The sequence below is a fragment of the Xiphophorus maculatus genome, chromosome 19, assembly GCF_002775205.1.
Source record: "Xiphophorus maculatus strain JP 163 A chromosome 19, X_maculatus-5.0-male, whole genome shotgun sequence".
NCBI lineage: Eukaryota > Metazoa > Chordata > Actinopteri > Cyprinodontiformes > Poeciliidae > Xiphophorus > Xiphophorus maculatus.
In genome coordinates, this window is record NC_036461.1 from 9,733,729 (window position 1) to 9,749,163 (window position 15,435).

The 15,435-nt window shown below is 36.8% G+C and overlaps 2 protein-coding genes across 6 annotated transcripts in view; one reads left to right on the forward strand and one right to left on the reverse strand.

The window, feature by feature from the left end:
• Nucleotides 1–974: 974 nt before the first annotated feature.
• On the reverse strand, nucleotides 975–9,065 carry LOC102218086 (sushi domain-containing protein 4-like). The gene is made up of 11 exons (XM_005797672.2): nucleotides 8,849–9,065; nucleotides 8,204–8,345; nucleotides 6,770–6,961; nucleotides 6,381–6,572; nucleotides 5,052–5,243; nucleotides 4,776–4,970; nucleotides 4,469–4,660; nucleotides 4,117–4,311; nucleotides 3,901–4,033; nucleotides 3,437–3,822; nucleotides 975–2,573 (listed from the first exon to the last, which is right to left on the reverse strand). Exons 2-11 carry the CDS (start codon nucleotides 8,319–8,321, stop codon nucleotides 2,548–2,550), a joined length of 1,821 nt encoding a protein of 606 aa, XP_005797729.1. The 5' UTR covers nucleotides 8,322–8,345; nucleotides 8,849–9,065; the 3' UTR covers nucleotides 975–2,547.
• Nucleotides 9,066–9,181: 116 nt separating this feature from the next.
• fsip1 (fibrous sheath interacting protein 1) overlaps nucleotides 9,182–15,435 on the forward strand; it is a 35,158-nt gene continuing 28,904 nt past the window's right edge. Inside the window, exons 1-7 of one of the 5 annotated variants that reach the window (XM_023353153.1) lie at nucleotides 9,182–9,353; nucleotides 9,436–9,490; nucleotides 9,961–10,106; nucleotides 10,223–10,301; nucleotides 11,810–11,899; nucleotides 12,291–12,430; nucleotides 12,642–12,761. In XM_023353153.1, the coding sequence (XP_023208921.1) occupies nucleotides 9,225–9,353; nucleotides 9,436–9,490; nucleotides 9,961–10,106; nucleotides 10,223–10,301; nucleotides 11,810–11,899; nucleotides 12,291–12,430; nucleotides 12,642–12,761 (759 nt within the window). In that variant the 5' untranslated portion in view covers nucleotides 9,182–9,224. Of the gene's footprint in view, nucleotides 9,354–9,435; nucleotides 9,491–9,960; nucleotides 10,107–10,222; nucleotides 10,306–11,809; nucleotides 11,900–12,290; nucleotides 12,431–12,641; nucleotides 12,762–15,435 lie in introns of all 5 variants that reach the window. The other 4 variants (XM_023353154.1, XM_023353155.1, XM_023353156.1 and 1 more) reach the window with 4 other exon arrangements.

A 15,435-nucleotide genomic window follows, 5' to 3' on the forward strand; every position in this document is an offset into this window, starting at 1 on the left:
TGAAAACTGCAGTTAAAAAAATGGTAAAATACTATGATGATGGTTGACTGTAGAACATTAATTAAATCTTTGGTAAGTTTCCCTTTAAGAATCGTAAAACAATGTTTTGAAAACAAGAACTTGGTGCACAGGTTTGATTTTGACCTAGAATTTTCCATAATCCAAAGAAGATCAAATTGAACTCACAAAGTCAAATATGTGCATAGTAATTGTGGATTAGCAAATTGCATCTCAACAACATGCTTTTTGTAGCTTTCAGCAAGCCTTTGGCATAATTCAGCATGACCTCAGACTTGTTTTCATTAAAATTCAGAAACTTCTGTGCCTTCAAATTATTATGTGAACTGAGTCAGCAATACACATTTGGTGGCAAATAAACCTCTGCGTAAAAAGGAAATGTTCTGCTTCCACAAAACAACAGGTACAAAGAAAAAAAGAAGAGGTCCATGAATGGAGTCTTACAGCATCCCTCATGGAAGGTTAAAAACAGAGGAGTTACATTTTTTTTATGATAATACAAAACTTTACATCTGAAATTTAGGAAAACATTGGAGACCTAGACTCTCATAGTTCCTGTCTAGAGATGATGACCTCATGATTTGCCATACCAAAAGCTGCTATTCAATACAGCAGCACAAGAGTCTGTTGCCAAAAGGAATTCACTAAAATCTACCAAAAGATCAGGCATATTTATACATGATAATGACATTTGATTTTGGTAGATAATTTATTTTGAGTAACAATTCTTTGCAATAAATCCTATACTGCCAGAGAGCCTATTTATTGACCTAGTAAGAAAAATGTATTTGAAGTTTGAGCAGCAGAACTGAGTACGTGGGTGGAGACAATGAAAAAATGCCAAATCCTCTCTGCCAATCTCAAACGCCATATTTTGCAAGTAACTCGTTTTGTCAATAGATTGGATGATCGAAGTTTGAAGAAACAAGACAGAATTCAACAATTTATTCATTTAGTAAAAAGGGGGCTCAGCAGTGCATGGGGGATCTTATACAACCACAACAACCAGGCACCTCCTCCTGGTGCTGATCACCAGCTGGGTCACGCAGCTGGCGATGGAATCTCATTCTTTGACCACAATTTGTTGAAAGTGGGTCAATGAGATCAGATTGGTATGAATAGCATGCAAAAAATATGCAGTAAGATTGAGGTCAGGATGTTCCACTTCAATTTCCAGTTTCTAACAATCAACCAAACACTATTTTCTTGCTTTTAACTATATTACTTTCTTGTGTCAAAATTCAGTAAGATTGTTTCTGGTAAAAACATTCTGCCTGAAAAAACCCCAACAAAAACAAACAAACAAAAAAACATATCTATAAAGGCCTAAAATGAATATTACATTCATGCCATGAAATTTATGGAAACATTTCACCATAAGACAAGTGATGTGAAAACAGCACCAAAAATGATAAAAGCAGATTGAACACATCAAATAATATTTAATCAAATGTACATGATATATACAGAATAATCAGACCTTAATTATTATTTTTTTTACATATATCAGAACGCAGCTGTAACAAAAACATACACCTTTTAATCTAAAAGTAAACTCAGTGGAAAGGTCAAATAAAGCAAACACTGAAATTACACTGATCTGTACATATGTTCTTTTTGCTATCTTGCTTTTTCTGACGGACGTATCTGCCCAAACACTTTACGTCACATCTGACGTTACGGCATCCAAAGGAAAATGAACTACAAACTACCTTTGAGAGACTACACGAGCTGCAGAGGCATCACAACAGCTGATCAACAGCTTTCTCGGCACAAATAAATAAACACGTTTTAGGCTTGAAGCAGGAGTTTCCCAGCAGCCTCAATAACTTAACAAAATACAATATCTTCAGGTGAGGTGTTTCACAATGCCACAGATAATCAATCACTAAGCAGTGAGGGCATTTTACTGACATTCACTTTTAAAACTCCTTATTTCACATAATATAGATACCTGTGCATAGAAGTGGAAAGCTAAGGCCTTATAAGGGAAAGAATATGAGCATGACGAGGGAAAACCAGAAGGAGAAATAGGATGGATTTAGTATTACCCTACATATTGACATGTAACTGTTGACTAAAACTTCCAAATGTTAGAAGAAAACACTATAAGCTTTTACTACTTCAATAGTAATGTGGGTTCATGCATCTTAGCAAATGTGTTTCTTAAGTGACGTGTGATTTATGTAAATAGTAAACAAGTCAGATTTTTGTTTTTACAAAATGAGTTTACAGATTTGCTCAATAAACTGCAAAGCGTCATTTTTAAGACACGTTCATTCATTCCAACCTGCCTCCTCCTTTCATTTTTTTCTGCATTTTCAGAAAGTAGACAAACGTACACACTGTTGGAATGCCTAATTTAAGCATATGTACATGTAATTTCCTCATCTGTATTCCTTTGGGATGGTCAGATGAACCATGTTCAGAGTGAATGAGTGCTTCACTCATTAACCAGCGTCATCTCTGCTGATAAAAGTCTGTTAACCAGTAAAGGTCAGCACTGGTGACTTGTCTCTTCTGTATGCTTCAGGCCTCCTTCAGTAATGGCATATCTATGGAAAAAAAAAAAAAGTTAACTGTGTCTGGGAGTATATGAATAAATTAGAATATCACTGGGAAGCTAAAATAAATAATTCAATTCAAAAGGTGAAACTCATATTACATACAGTTAAAACATGATGTTAGCATATACTGAGTAAAAAGGCACATCAACTTTAAAATGATTGGCGTCTGAAAATAAAACAAACCAAACCTTGCTGTTTTAGGTCAGTTAGGATTACCAAACTTATTTCCTAGTTGATGTTTCTACATGTTGCCTCAATATTTTTATACACTATGGCGAAAGACTTCCATTTTGAATCAATCAAGTTTCCACAAGGTATGTTTAAAAAATGTCCCTGAATGCATTTAGAAATTTTAAATTGGATTTTTAACAATGACTTCTTTTCTGAGTGGCCTTTTAGCCCAGGTTGAAATAAGACATGTTTCACTATGTATACTGACATTCTAACCTGCTTCAACACACATATTTATATGGTATTTTACTGATGTTCTGGGGTGGATACTCATATTTCCTGTATTGTACCATGAATTGGCTTTCCACTTGTTTATTTTTCTTTGAACAGATGAATATGGCACCCTGACATGTCTGGAAATTGTACTCAATGATGACCCAAACTTTTTGGAAGTTGTTGAGTCTCTCCCTGACATCATCATCAGTTTTCCCAAATTGTTTAAAGGCATATAAATCTTAATGAACTTAAGCTTTGACTGTGAAAAAGTTATCTCTCATGTGTTAGACAGGCATTTATCAAATAGAAATAATTTAAGTAATCATAACAGATTTTAAAACACTACAGTTTCATCTAATCTAACATCAGACATGGAGAAAAATGTTTGTGTAATAATTTTTTACCATCAGAGTAATCCATCTCAGAGTCTAGCGACAGGCTGTGTTGGTCACTGCCTGCAGATGCCCTTCTACGTGCAGCGGCGGTGCATCCAGTTGCACCTGCATGCTCCAGAATCCAACCGGAAGACAACGGTGAGGAAGAGGAGGACTGCAACACAGGGTGAACGACAGGCATCTCGGACTGCTGCTGTTTGAGAGAAGATGGCCTCGACGGGCCGGCCTCTAGTGCTGAGGCATGCTGACCCTCAGACAACACTATCTGGACTCTGGACTCTGGGCTGAGTGTGGAAGCTCCACTGCTGCTTACAGCCTCCTCGTAGGAAGGAAGAGTCACCTGGACCCCTTCCACCATGATGGAGACAGGCTGCCCCGATACCCCATGGTCACGTCTACGGAAATAATTTACAATTTGTTCATATGTTTTTACAAAGAGCAGATTCAAGATAATATTCGGAAGGACAACTCACCGATGAAAGGACTTGAGTTTAGGCTGCAAAAGTACAAACAGCACCACCAGCAGCAGGATTAAAGCCACTGAACTTGCTGTGGAAGCAACTATGGACAACGCTGGCATTCCCAAAGGCAAAGTTGGAATGTGGTCTTTGGGGCAAAGAATCAATCAACATAGTTATCGTGCTGCAAACATTAGCATATTAAAGGTTTATATGTGTCACATTCTTTACCTTGCTCCATGACACAGCTTATCTTCATTTGGTTGTCCCACTGGCCGTACTGGCAGGTAAGATATTTATAGTCTCCTTTCAGAACATAACCTTCTTCGCAGAAGTATTCAATCACACTGCCGTGAGAAAGTCTTCGGCACGGGGATGGGTGGCATGTGTAGCCTCCGTTCTCTGGCTGATATGGAGAATCACACACTATGTGGGAAAATATAAAAGAAGCATATGTCTATTATATAACACACCAGGTAAAAAGCAGTCAAACAGCATTATCAAAAAATAGGAAGGAATAGCAATGAAGTTGATACTCTGGGCAAAATATGGAGTTCAAAGACGAGTAATGATGCATCTTTACCGTCACTTTGTATACAGCGAGGAGGTTCTGAGGACCAGTGTCCAGGTGTGGTACAGGTGAGGATGCTGGCTCCATCCAACAGGTAACCGGATTCACAGCTATACTGCAGCACTGACCCCACCGGGAACAAGCTACTGTTCATGTCAGTTAGGTTAGTTAAAGCATGTTCAACCATCGAGGGTCTTACACAGCCTTAAAAAAACGACACAATAATAAATAAAAAGGTATCAGTGACAAATGTACTTCTTTTGCAGAGTTCTTTTTTAGTTATGTAACTCTTCAAATATTTTTATAGTAGTTCATCCACCTTGTTTAATAACACAAGTGACTGGCGATATGTTGTCCCATTTTTCGTAGCGACAGGTTCTGAATTTGTAGTCTCCTTTGAGAATGTAACCTTCATCACAGAAATACTCCACGACAGTGCCATGAGAAAATCGTCTGCATGGGGATGGGTGGCAGGTGTAGCCTCCGTTTTCTGGCTGATATGGAGGCTGGCAAACTGCCAATGAAAGAAAAAGTGACATTTTCAAAACCTACAGTAAACACTTCTAGTACACTCAGAAAGGCATCCCATGTGTACCGTCATTGCGTATGCAGCGAGGAAGATTAGAGGACCAGTCTCCGATCGAAGTGCAGGTGAGGATGCTGCGACCAACCAGCAGGTAACCTGGATCACAGCTGTACTGCAGCACTGTGCCCACTGGAAACAAGCTCCTGTTGGTGTCCGTCAGATTAGTTGAACCGTGTTGCACCACAGAGGGTCTAATGCAACCTTAAATAAATGTGACATGGGAAAAAATCTGATTGTTAATTGGTCTTTTGTTCATTGTTTTGAGAGTAAAAGATTATAAAAGTACCAAAAAATAATCTACTATTGACTGAAAAACTGGCAGATATAATGGTTCTGACCACTAACCAGTAAACTGGAACTCAAAAACAATCTTTGCCCAATCAGTGAACACACATTGCTACCATGTTAGATTGACATCTTGTTTCAGTGAGGAAGCTGTCATTGCCCAAAAGATGATTCAATTAGCTATTGTTCAGTTTTTTTCTGAGACATTTCAAGAAACCCGTCTTGATTATTCAGGCTGCGAGAGAGTGAGAGAGAGCTACACTTCCAGCAGATAATGTGCAAGCTAAACGGAATACAAAAAAGATGCTCTGTCTTTCACAAAGGTTAAGGAGATTTTAGCCGAGCACCAATAATTTCTTTGACAGAAATATCTTCTGTCTTCCATCCCTACTGCTTAGTCCAGACATATGGAGAATACAGCAGATTGTGGTCACATGCAGAACGCAATCAGTATTTGAAATGTTGGTCTCTTGGGAACCTTCCTGATCAGCTTCTTCTTCTATCTTTTCTGTTATTTTGGAGAATTGGCCAGTGTTGAAATGTCAATATTTATACTATACCATCTGAAAAAAAGTGAAATGTTTTCAACATTTCATTTTTGAGCAGTCACTCTGAGCAGTTTGTTTTATGATGAATTTTAAAAGTTTCAATTCAATTCAGTTTGTATATAAAGTGCAAATTTATACAACATGTTGTCTCAAAGCACTTAAAAAGTAATATCTCATGTGAAATTTTTATGCGTTTTTAAGTTATTATGGTCTCATCATTTTATGGGAAAAGCTCAGCATTTTAACATTAATTGAAAGCTTCTGTAAATAAATAAAACTCATTAATTTATGAAGGATGGAAAAAGTATCTGAATGCTGTTTATATCTTTCTTTGTTATAGTTCTCTAGGAGAATTCAGAATCACCCAAATCTAGATCAAAGTTTTACTAAAACCAGGGATTGCCAGTCTGCTATTAAATTTTGAACAAATTTTAAACATTTATTATTTTGGTGACAGGTGTGTATTTAGGACAAACAGATTAAAAACTGTAATATATTGACCAACCTTTGCTTACACAACTGATCTGCATTGGTCCGTCCCACTGTCCATCCTGACACGTCAGGTAGGGATAATCTCCACTGAGAGCAAAGCCCTCATTACAGATGAACTCTATTATAGTGCCATGTGAAAACAATCGACATGGGGATGGATGGCAGGTGTAGCCCCCATTCTCAGGTTTGGAGAGGGGTAGGCATGCTGATGAGGGAAAAGCACAACATACAAATCAGCAGCGCAGCTTTAAAAGTTGCTTATATGTTGGCAAATTGGTCAAAAAATCTGCAGTTTTAGAAACTCGAGAGCAGGATAATTAAAACTCGATAATGTAGAAAATGAAGTTATGAGAATCAGATGGCAGTCTGGTTGATAGAGAAAAGTAGCTTCGAGTGCCTTACCACCACTTCGTATACACTGAGGAGGTTCTGAGGACCACCGGCCTGATGTGGTGCAGGTAAGGATGCTGGGTCCATCTGGCAAGTAACCGGGGTCACAGTTGTACTGCAGCACTGTGCCCACTGGGAACAAGCCTCTGTTGGTCTCTGTGAGGTTTACCCAGCTGTTCTGGACCATGTAAGGCCTCACACATCCTGAGAAAGAAAGGAGTGGAGAGAAAGGGACTTCTGAGAAAATGCGTAATTAAAACAACAAATATGTTCCAAGCTTTGAGAGTCTGGAATACAAAACACTAACACGGAAAAATAGAACAAACTTGATTCAAGCTAGTTAAAACTCCATCTAAACGTTTTGTTGTCACACTAGAACCTTCAATATACTCTTTACAACTTTCTAACTGAGCTGTCTGCTGTGTTCCTTCGCCTTCATGATGCTGTTTGTTTACTAATGTTCTCTAACAAATCTCAGAGGACTTCATAGAATAGCTGAATTTATACTCACATTAAATTAGACACAGGTGAACTCTTTTTACTTATCAAGTGAATACTGGATTGGTTGTATTAAAAAGTATTTAGATGTGTTCTTTAGATGTATTTGGTCAAAAACACAAATTACTAGTAAAACAAAATAATAAAAATGCTAAATGGCCCAAGGTACACATTTTTATTAGTTACTGGATGTGAAACAAACAACCCAGTAGTGTGCACTACTATAGGAGAAATAGAAAAAATAAAAAGACGATCATTTTGACTTTAAACCTTCGGCGGTCACAAATTATTAGATTAGATTTATTGTCATAAAACGAGATTAATAGTACAGCTCTGTTAAGGATTTTACAATCAAACTGTCAAGACACATAAGCCTAGACAGACAATTATAAGTAATAAGTAACAACAATACATAAGCATTTGAACAGTAGAGTTAAATTACTAGCACAAGAGCACCACTGAACAAAACAGCAGATTAGGAGACAAATATTTTTTTATTGATGTGATAATGGAGTTGTCTCTTGTCTGTTGTTGCTATTATTATTGTGCAATGTCATTATCAATAATTTCATGATTAAAACATAACATTTATTTTTACTGACAAAATGTTTCAATGTTGAAATAAGATAAATATTTACAAAATTAACATTTTATCATGTAGTTTCTATTCAACATAAACAATGCATGTATTTTACCATATTTAAATTCAATCATAATTAACTAATTATAGTTAAATAGAATTCATGCAATAATATACTTAATATTGTTATCAATACATACTGATGGTATGGATCTGAAAAAAAAAACAACAGCAGAAAAAAAAAAAAAACTACAGAGTACTAAACACTAGACAAACATTAAGCCAAACAAATTAGGGATTACATATTACATGCACAAACAAATAAAACTTCGATTTACTCTAATGTGCAAACATGAGCTCTGTCTTACCTGAACCTTGCCCAGTGGACGCTAGAGTCAGTACCAGCAGCAACACAAAGGACCGCTCGGTGGCTGAGGTGTGGGCCCAAAAGGCATTTGAAATTGACTCCAAAATTCCATTGCACATCTTCCCCTTCGGAATCAACTCAACCTAACACCAAGGCGAGAACAATACAGTTATACATGTATCATAACAGATACACAACAATAAAACAGACCATCTTCCACCGCCATCATATGCAGACACCTGCTTGGTGCAGGTACATTGCAGAGCTTGGAAAGCTGCCAGTAAAATGGGTGTGATTGTAGCGGTGATATAACTGAGCGCAATTACAGAGAGAAATATTTCATCCAGTACCGTTAAACAGACAAGACTAACTTCCCTAATTTTCGGTCATGTTCAGAAAAGGGGCTTTGAAGACCAAATGCTTATCATTTAACATATTTGTGACTCAAAGGCTCCACCTATTTCAGCACCTTAAAAACAAAACATAGAATGATATTGTTAGCATATTGAGTTTTTCTAACATAAGTCGGACTCTAGAAACGGAATATTCCGCATGGCTTTGATAGATATGGTAAGCTAAGTGAATCAATATTATCGTTCTTTGCTTGTTTCCTCTAAGCGCAGATTCAGCTGGATCATTTACTTACCACAAAAAACACGGCCTCCGAACCTCCTCCGTCACAACCTCACGATTTAGACATTTAATAGCAATGTCTCAGCGAAGCTGAGGGAATTGTGTCTTTTTTTTGGTAGAAACCCGTAGGCTATGTATGAATCCGTTTGTTTGTAATATGAGCAGCGCAGCGGTACTGAGCTAGCCGCTGGCTACCTTCCGAGCTGAAGCCGCTGCGCTAGCTACTGCTGGCTGCTTAGCTTCACCGTCAGCTGTGTCTGAGAAACAACATCCGGGGAGTGTTTGCGTCCGTAGTTACCGACCGTTTACAAGGGGGAGAAACTGTTGACAAGGGCTTGTTGCAGTTAGACTGCTCCATATTTATAGTTAGCGAATCAGTAAATAATGCAATGGAAATCATTAAAGGTAGTTTAGATAATATTTCCCGACCTGCATCGACCGAGCAAACTGGTAACAGATTTTGTCCTGCTGCGCCTTTTGAGCTGCTTGTTTTGAGCAACGATTCTGCTGATTTCCAGGTAGATAAACAACTCTTTCACGTTGGCTTTAAATATAATAAAGGTATATTTTATAGCTTAAGAGAACTCTTTTCTATAAAAGCAGAATGGCAGTGGAGAAATGGAACACCATCATAGAGGCACAGGACCTGGTAAAGGTAAATGTTCATTCAAGTAGTGGTTTCAAAGTTAGATCTGTGAATAAATGAAATGAAAAGATGATTTCTAGTAGCGTAATTTTAACATAATTATTAATAGATGGCAACATTTACATTCAATTATTTATGCAGACACGCCCGCAAATATAGTTGTTCCTTTCAGTAATGCAATTCTGAAAGGAACACACATTATATATAATAAAAAAATTTGAAAATAAATTCATCCATCAGAATTAGATCATCTCGGAGTGAAACTTTTATTTATTCATTCATTCAGAAAATAAATCTGAAATTAAGAAACAAATAACAATTAGATGTTTCTGTTAGTTTGAAATTAAAACTGACAGAAACATATGAATGCACAGCTTGCAAATTGAACTCAGCACTTAATTACAATTAAGCTGTTGCTCCATTATGCATACCAAAGAAGAAATTCTTCTTTCACATCAGTTTTTTTGCTGAGGTTACAGGAGATGAAAATGAGGATTCAAAGCTGCAGAGAGCCTTTGAGGAAATGAAACGACTTGATGAAATTCTGTCAGCAGAAATTTTCAAGGAAAAAGAAATTCGGTGTCAAAGAAAAGAACTCCAAGCAAAAATGTGGCAAGAGCTCCAGGTAGACATGACATCAGTGCTTGGGTAGCCAGGTGAAAATAGTCTTTTTAATGAAATGAGTAACCTTTATGCTGCATAATGTATGATTATATGCTCTGTTCTTTTTTTTTCTTACAGAGAAAACCTGACAAATACTCTGACTGTGCTCACGAAGCATTCAACACAAAGCTGTTTTTGGCTTTGGAAGCCCACACTTGTGTGTAAATCCAACACCGATTAAGAACATTACTAAAAAGCGTGGTGTACCTGGCTTAAGTGTTGATATGCCTTAAACATTTTCATATTCTGTCCCAGTAGAACCACACACTTCAGTGAGTTTCATTGGGAATTTATGTCAAAGTAGTGGATTTTGTTTGAAGTATGTAGAAAAATTATGTACGTTCTTTGCTTACTTTTCTTTACATGATATTTTAACATCATTAAGATTAAATGAAGAGAATTGATGAGCATCAGTTTAGAAGTATTTTCACAGATTCTCACTTGGACCTATGTTTGAACTTTGACTGAACCATTCTAGTACATTAATATGTGTTTATGTGAACTGTTCCATTGTAGCTCTGTCTGTATGTTTAGGAATGTTTTCCTGTTGAAATGTGAACATTTGGCCCAATCTTGGATCTTTTGCATCGTTTAACAAATTTCATACAGCAGGTCTAAATCTGTAGCTTCTAATGAACTCTAACCAGCTCTACTCTCCCTGCACAAGATCAGCATTTCCAAATCATGACAACCACTATGTTCAGTGTTAGCCATTTATGGTCTGATCTGAACAGATCAGCTTATTCAACACATTTACCACATACCTTGTGACAATCTGTAAACAAGACATCTTTTCTATGGAAATGAAATGAAATTTTTATTTATTTTGAGCGTATGAAATGCAAGATTTTGCTTAGGGGTATCATGGTGAAGATGATGGATTAAAAATACATGCTAAAAACTTTTGAATTTTATATCAATCAATCAATCAATCAATCAATCAATCAATCAATCAATCAATCAATCAATCAATCAATCAAATTTTATTTGTATAGCACATTTCAGCAGCAAGACATTTCAAAGTGCTTTACATCATTACAAACACAGAATCACAATGCAATATAGAATCAATCATTAAGTCAAGTTACATCAATAAATTTGTAATTGATTACATTTCAAATACAATTCTAAACAGGTGGGTTTTCAGTTGAGATTTAAAGGAAGTCAGTGTTTCAGCTGTTTTACAATTTTCTGGAAGTTTGTTCCAAATTTGTGGTGCATAGATGCTGAAAGCTGCTTCTCCTCGTTTGGTTCTGGTTCTGGGGATGCAGAGCAGACCAGAACCGGAAGACCTGAGAGGTCTGGAAGGTTGATACAATAAAAGCAGATCTTTAATGTATTGTGGTGCTAAGCCGTTCAGTGATTTATAAACTAACAACAGTATTTTAAAGTCTATTCTTTGAGCTATAGGGAGCCAGTGGAGGGACTTTAAAACTGGTGTTATGTGCTCTATCTTATATGTAAAAAGAAAAAGTCAGTTTTCCCTCCATGTTTCAGTTATGCAGTAATTTGTGTTGGTTTATAGCATAAAGTCCCAATAAAATACTCTAAAGTTTGTGGTTGTGTTATGACAATATGTGAAAAAGTTCAGGGAGTATGATTGCTTATGAGAGGCAATGAAAGCCTGTCTGCCATTCACACTAATATGGTTTTATTATCACAAAGGTACAAAAGAAGAGGACCATTATGCACCTCTGTTTGAGACCCAGGTTCTGGACTGTGAGCATGATGGGGACGACCAAGGCCTGCAGCAAGGTGAGCTTGTGCTACTTTAGAACATTATTTTCAGTTGTGTTAACAAATTTGTGCACTGGATGGCGCTAAAAGCTCACGAAGCCTGTAATAGTAGGTTTTCTCCATTAATGTGACATTTTCTTTTTCCAAAGATCTTTGCAAAACTTTAGTCACTCTTCAACAATTTCCTAATAAAAATCTTAGGAATTTTTATGGTATTAAAATCCCAGAGAATGAGAAAAAAAACAACTTTTTAAACAGAAGCTATAGAGGAGTGAGGAATTCTGTGTTTTCCCCAGGAACACACATCTGAAATGTTAGCATATGTTTCATTAGTGAATATTTCATCATGTTTAAAAAGATGCATTCTTAAACGTTTCTTCACTGAAATAAGACGTGTCTTACTCGACAGCTGAAAAGCCGCCTTACAGCTTGACTTCATCATTTGAAGGAAGCAGTGCAAATAATGAGGGCCTCCGGTTTGTGGAGAGCAACAGCAAAACTTCCAAAACAAAAAACAAACAGAAGGACTTTGTCCAGAGGAACATCGAGGTATGATTAAGCTCATGTTGTGTAAAAAAAATTGCACTATTTTCTCATGTCTTTGAGTTAAGTTTTTCAGCTGTTGATTTTTCCAGTTGGAAAAATGTGTTTCCCTTTAGATGTACAGACTCACGTCTATATATCAGCACTGACTGCATAAAAATGTTATGCAAATGTTGATTTTCCATCTTTTTCCCCATTATGTTGTATAATGCAATAGCTGGCAAGCAGTGATGTGGGTCGAGTGCGCTTGACCCGTGCAGAGAAAGAGCGTCTGGCTGAACTCCTTCAAGAAATAAACGAAGAGGAAGAGGACAGCGCCAGCGGCACAGACAGTGAGGTAGGCTAACATTTGGCCATAACAGACAACATATGCTATAGGCCAGTGGTTCTCAAATGGGGGTACGTGTACCCCTGGGGGTACGTGGAGGTACTGCAGGGGGTACGTGAAGCTTTTCAAAATATCTTTAAAAAATCAGTAGGCTCCTCATAATAAGTCTTGGGAAAAATTATTTTGTAAAAAGTTTGATAAAATATAAATGTGTGTTCATGCATTGAATTTTATATTCAATATTTAGTTTCAATATTCTTGAAAATAAAACGGTTTGACTGGTTTTATACCTTCCTGGTGGTCACCGTCTTCTGTTTTTCTTTTTTGTTTAACCATGCAATGTTTGCAATATGGATGTATTTGTCAGGTTCACTGATATAAGTTGTTTGGCTTTAATAAATCAGACAGTGATTTTACAGCACTGTATCTCTTTTTAATTCCAAAAATGTTTTGCCCGTGTCAGGGGGTACTTGACTAAAAATATATTTTTAAGGGGGTACATCACTGAAAAATGTTTGAGAACCACTGCTATAGGCTGAGTCTTTCTACCATCTGTGTAGAATCCTTAAGGGGAAGCACCATGTCCTACTGTATTATTAATAACTAATACTTACTGCAATAAAAAAATTTTTTTTCTGCATTTACATTATGTGTATTTTGTTAATCACAATATTTTAAATATCATATTATGATTAAAAACAATGCTCCTAACTACAGGGCCTTGAAGGTTTTCCCAACCCTTGGACACTTCACTTTTTTTTTTTAAATCTTGTTGCAAGCAGAAACTTTCAGATATTTTATTTGGGTTTTATACAAAACACCAGCACAAAAAAAAGGTGTACAACTGTAAAATGAAAGTAAATGTTTTTTTCCCCTCTCAAATAAAATCTAAATATATGTGGTGATGGCAGCATGATGTGGTGGGGATGGTTTTCTTCAGCACGGATGGATAATATATTTAAGAGTTGAGGGGCAAATTGAGGTTAATGCAGGAAAGTCCAGGAAAAAAAACTTTGAATCTTCAAATAACTTGAGACTGAGACTAATGTTACATGAAGGCTACAATAGGAATTTGGTGTAAGTTTGAAAGAACTATTTCTTTTTTTTGGTTTTAAAATAAAAAAACAAACATAAAACCTTACCAGAAATAGGATGGATATCTTTTCTTCCATCGGATGTTGGTATTTGTGGACAATGATGTAAAACAAAAATAATATAGTTTCCAACCTAATGACAAGAAAAATGTATCTAAAACATATTACCTGTACTTTGGGCCATTCTGTTATGAAAATTGAATGCAATTATTCCTTTAAAAAACTAAAAAATATATCTATGTACTTTGTTCTTTATCATTTTAGCCAAAGTCAATTAAAGCCATTGTGAAAGATTTAAAGACCCACTTGCAGCTCCAGAGCTGCAGGTTGCAGACCTCTGCTCTAAGCTGAAGCTTCTGACTCAAAGTATTTCAAATTATGAACCAGATGTCAAATGCCACATGTGGTTTGCTTGGAATGCTGGATGTTGTGAATTAATTTTATAATCCTGGATTCACAGCTATTCCCCCCTCCTGTTATTCAGCAAAAACTGAGAAGAATGGATCTTTCAGACAGACATACAGCTGTTCTCGCATTACGGTTGTGGGGACAGAGTACAGAAGCTAGGAGAAGGAGACCTTTTGCTTCTCCTTTGAGGATTAAGCTGAGACATTGCTACTTGGGGCAGTCCAATGATTCATTCAGAGTCCTAACTTCACATGTTTTGACTTTCACATTAATTTGCCTTAATTACTTCTTGGGCTGCTATAAAATCAGTTCAAATTCTGATGGGCTGAAGCCTGCTCAAAAGTCAGGCAAAAAACACACTTGTCTCTTAACATGCGGTTCTGTTTAAATCAACCCAGGCAGCTCTGCATCAATAGAACAGCTTGCCAGGATTTTTAGGGTATTTGAATGTCTTACTGTTTTTTTTTTATGATGTTTGCCTTGACTTTAGAACAATACTGCAGTGATTATGGTGGCAGATACCAAACAGACTGGAGTGCAGATGCTCTGGACTTTTTTTATTAGCTAGAGGAAGCCTTCCTGTTTCCTGTTATTGTAAGGCATGCTTGTATGAATGGCTATGACAGAGTGAGGATATTGTTTATGTCACCAGGACTTTGGTGGTGGACATCACCCAGCTCTTGGCAGAATCCCTTGGTGCACATTTATCAAAACGTGCTGCTCAGTGTTTGCCTCAGACACTTGCATTCTCACACGGGTCACCTCCGCGCTGCAGTGTAGACGTGTTACAGTCGCGTCATTAGGAGCCGGTACTTACTGAAGACTTTTAGGCATTCGGGGCTTACATACGCAAGCACAAACATTCCTCGCCTAATTCCTCAGATGTTGTGGGAAAAAGATAAAAAGGTGCTTAAATACATACAGATTTATCTAAATAATGCATCAGCTATGCAGTATAAACAATATTTATAACTTTCCAGTGAAAACCCTTATTATCTTAGCTCAGTCTCAAATTCCAACTACTATTTATGTTTTTTAAGAAAATATGATGGAAAGATTAGTTTAGAGGCTAATTGTGATGCTACATGCAATCACACAGCTTAAGCTGATCCTTACAGAGGTTTATATGTATCAGGGTAAGTCAAAAATATTACTTTTTACAGCTACAAAGCTGTCAAACC

Bases quoted from the DNA above. Each gene is read 5' to 3' on its own strand.
- LOC102218086 (XM_005797672.2), bottom strand. From the start codon at position 8,321: ATGTGCAATGGAATTTTGGAGTCAATTTCAAATGCCTTTTGGGCCCAC. The intron at 5,244-6,380 runs GTTGGTCAATAT...CATTTATTTAAG, and splicing joins GATCAGTTGTGTAAGCAAAG to GTTGCATTAGACCCTCTGTG. The intron at 3,823-3,900 runs GTGAGTTGTCCT...TTATTTCCGTAG, and splicing joins AAACTCAAGTCCTTTCATCG to ACGTGACCATGGGGTATCGG.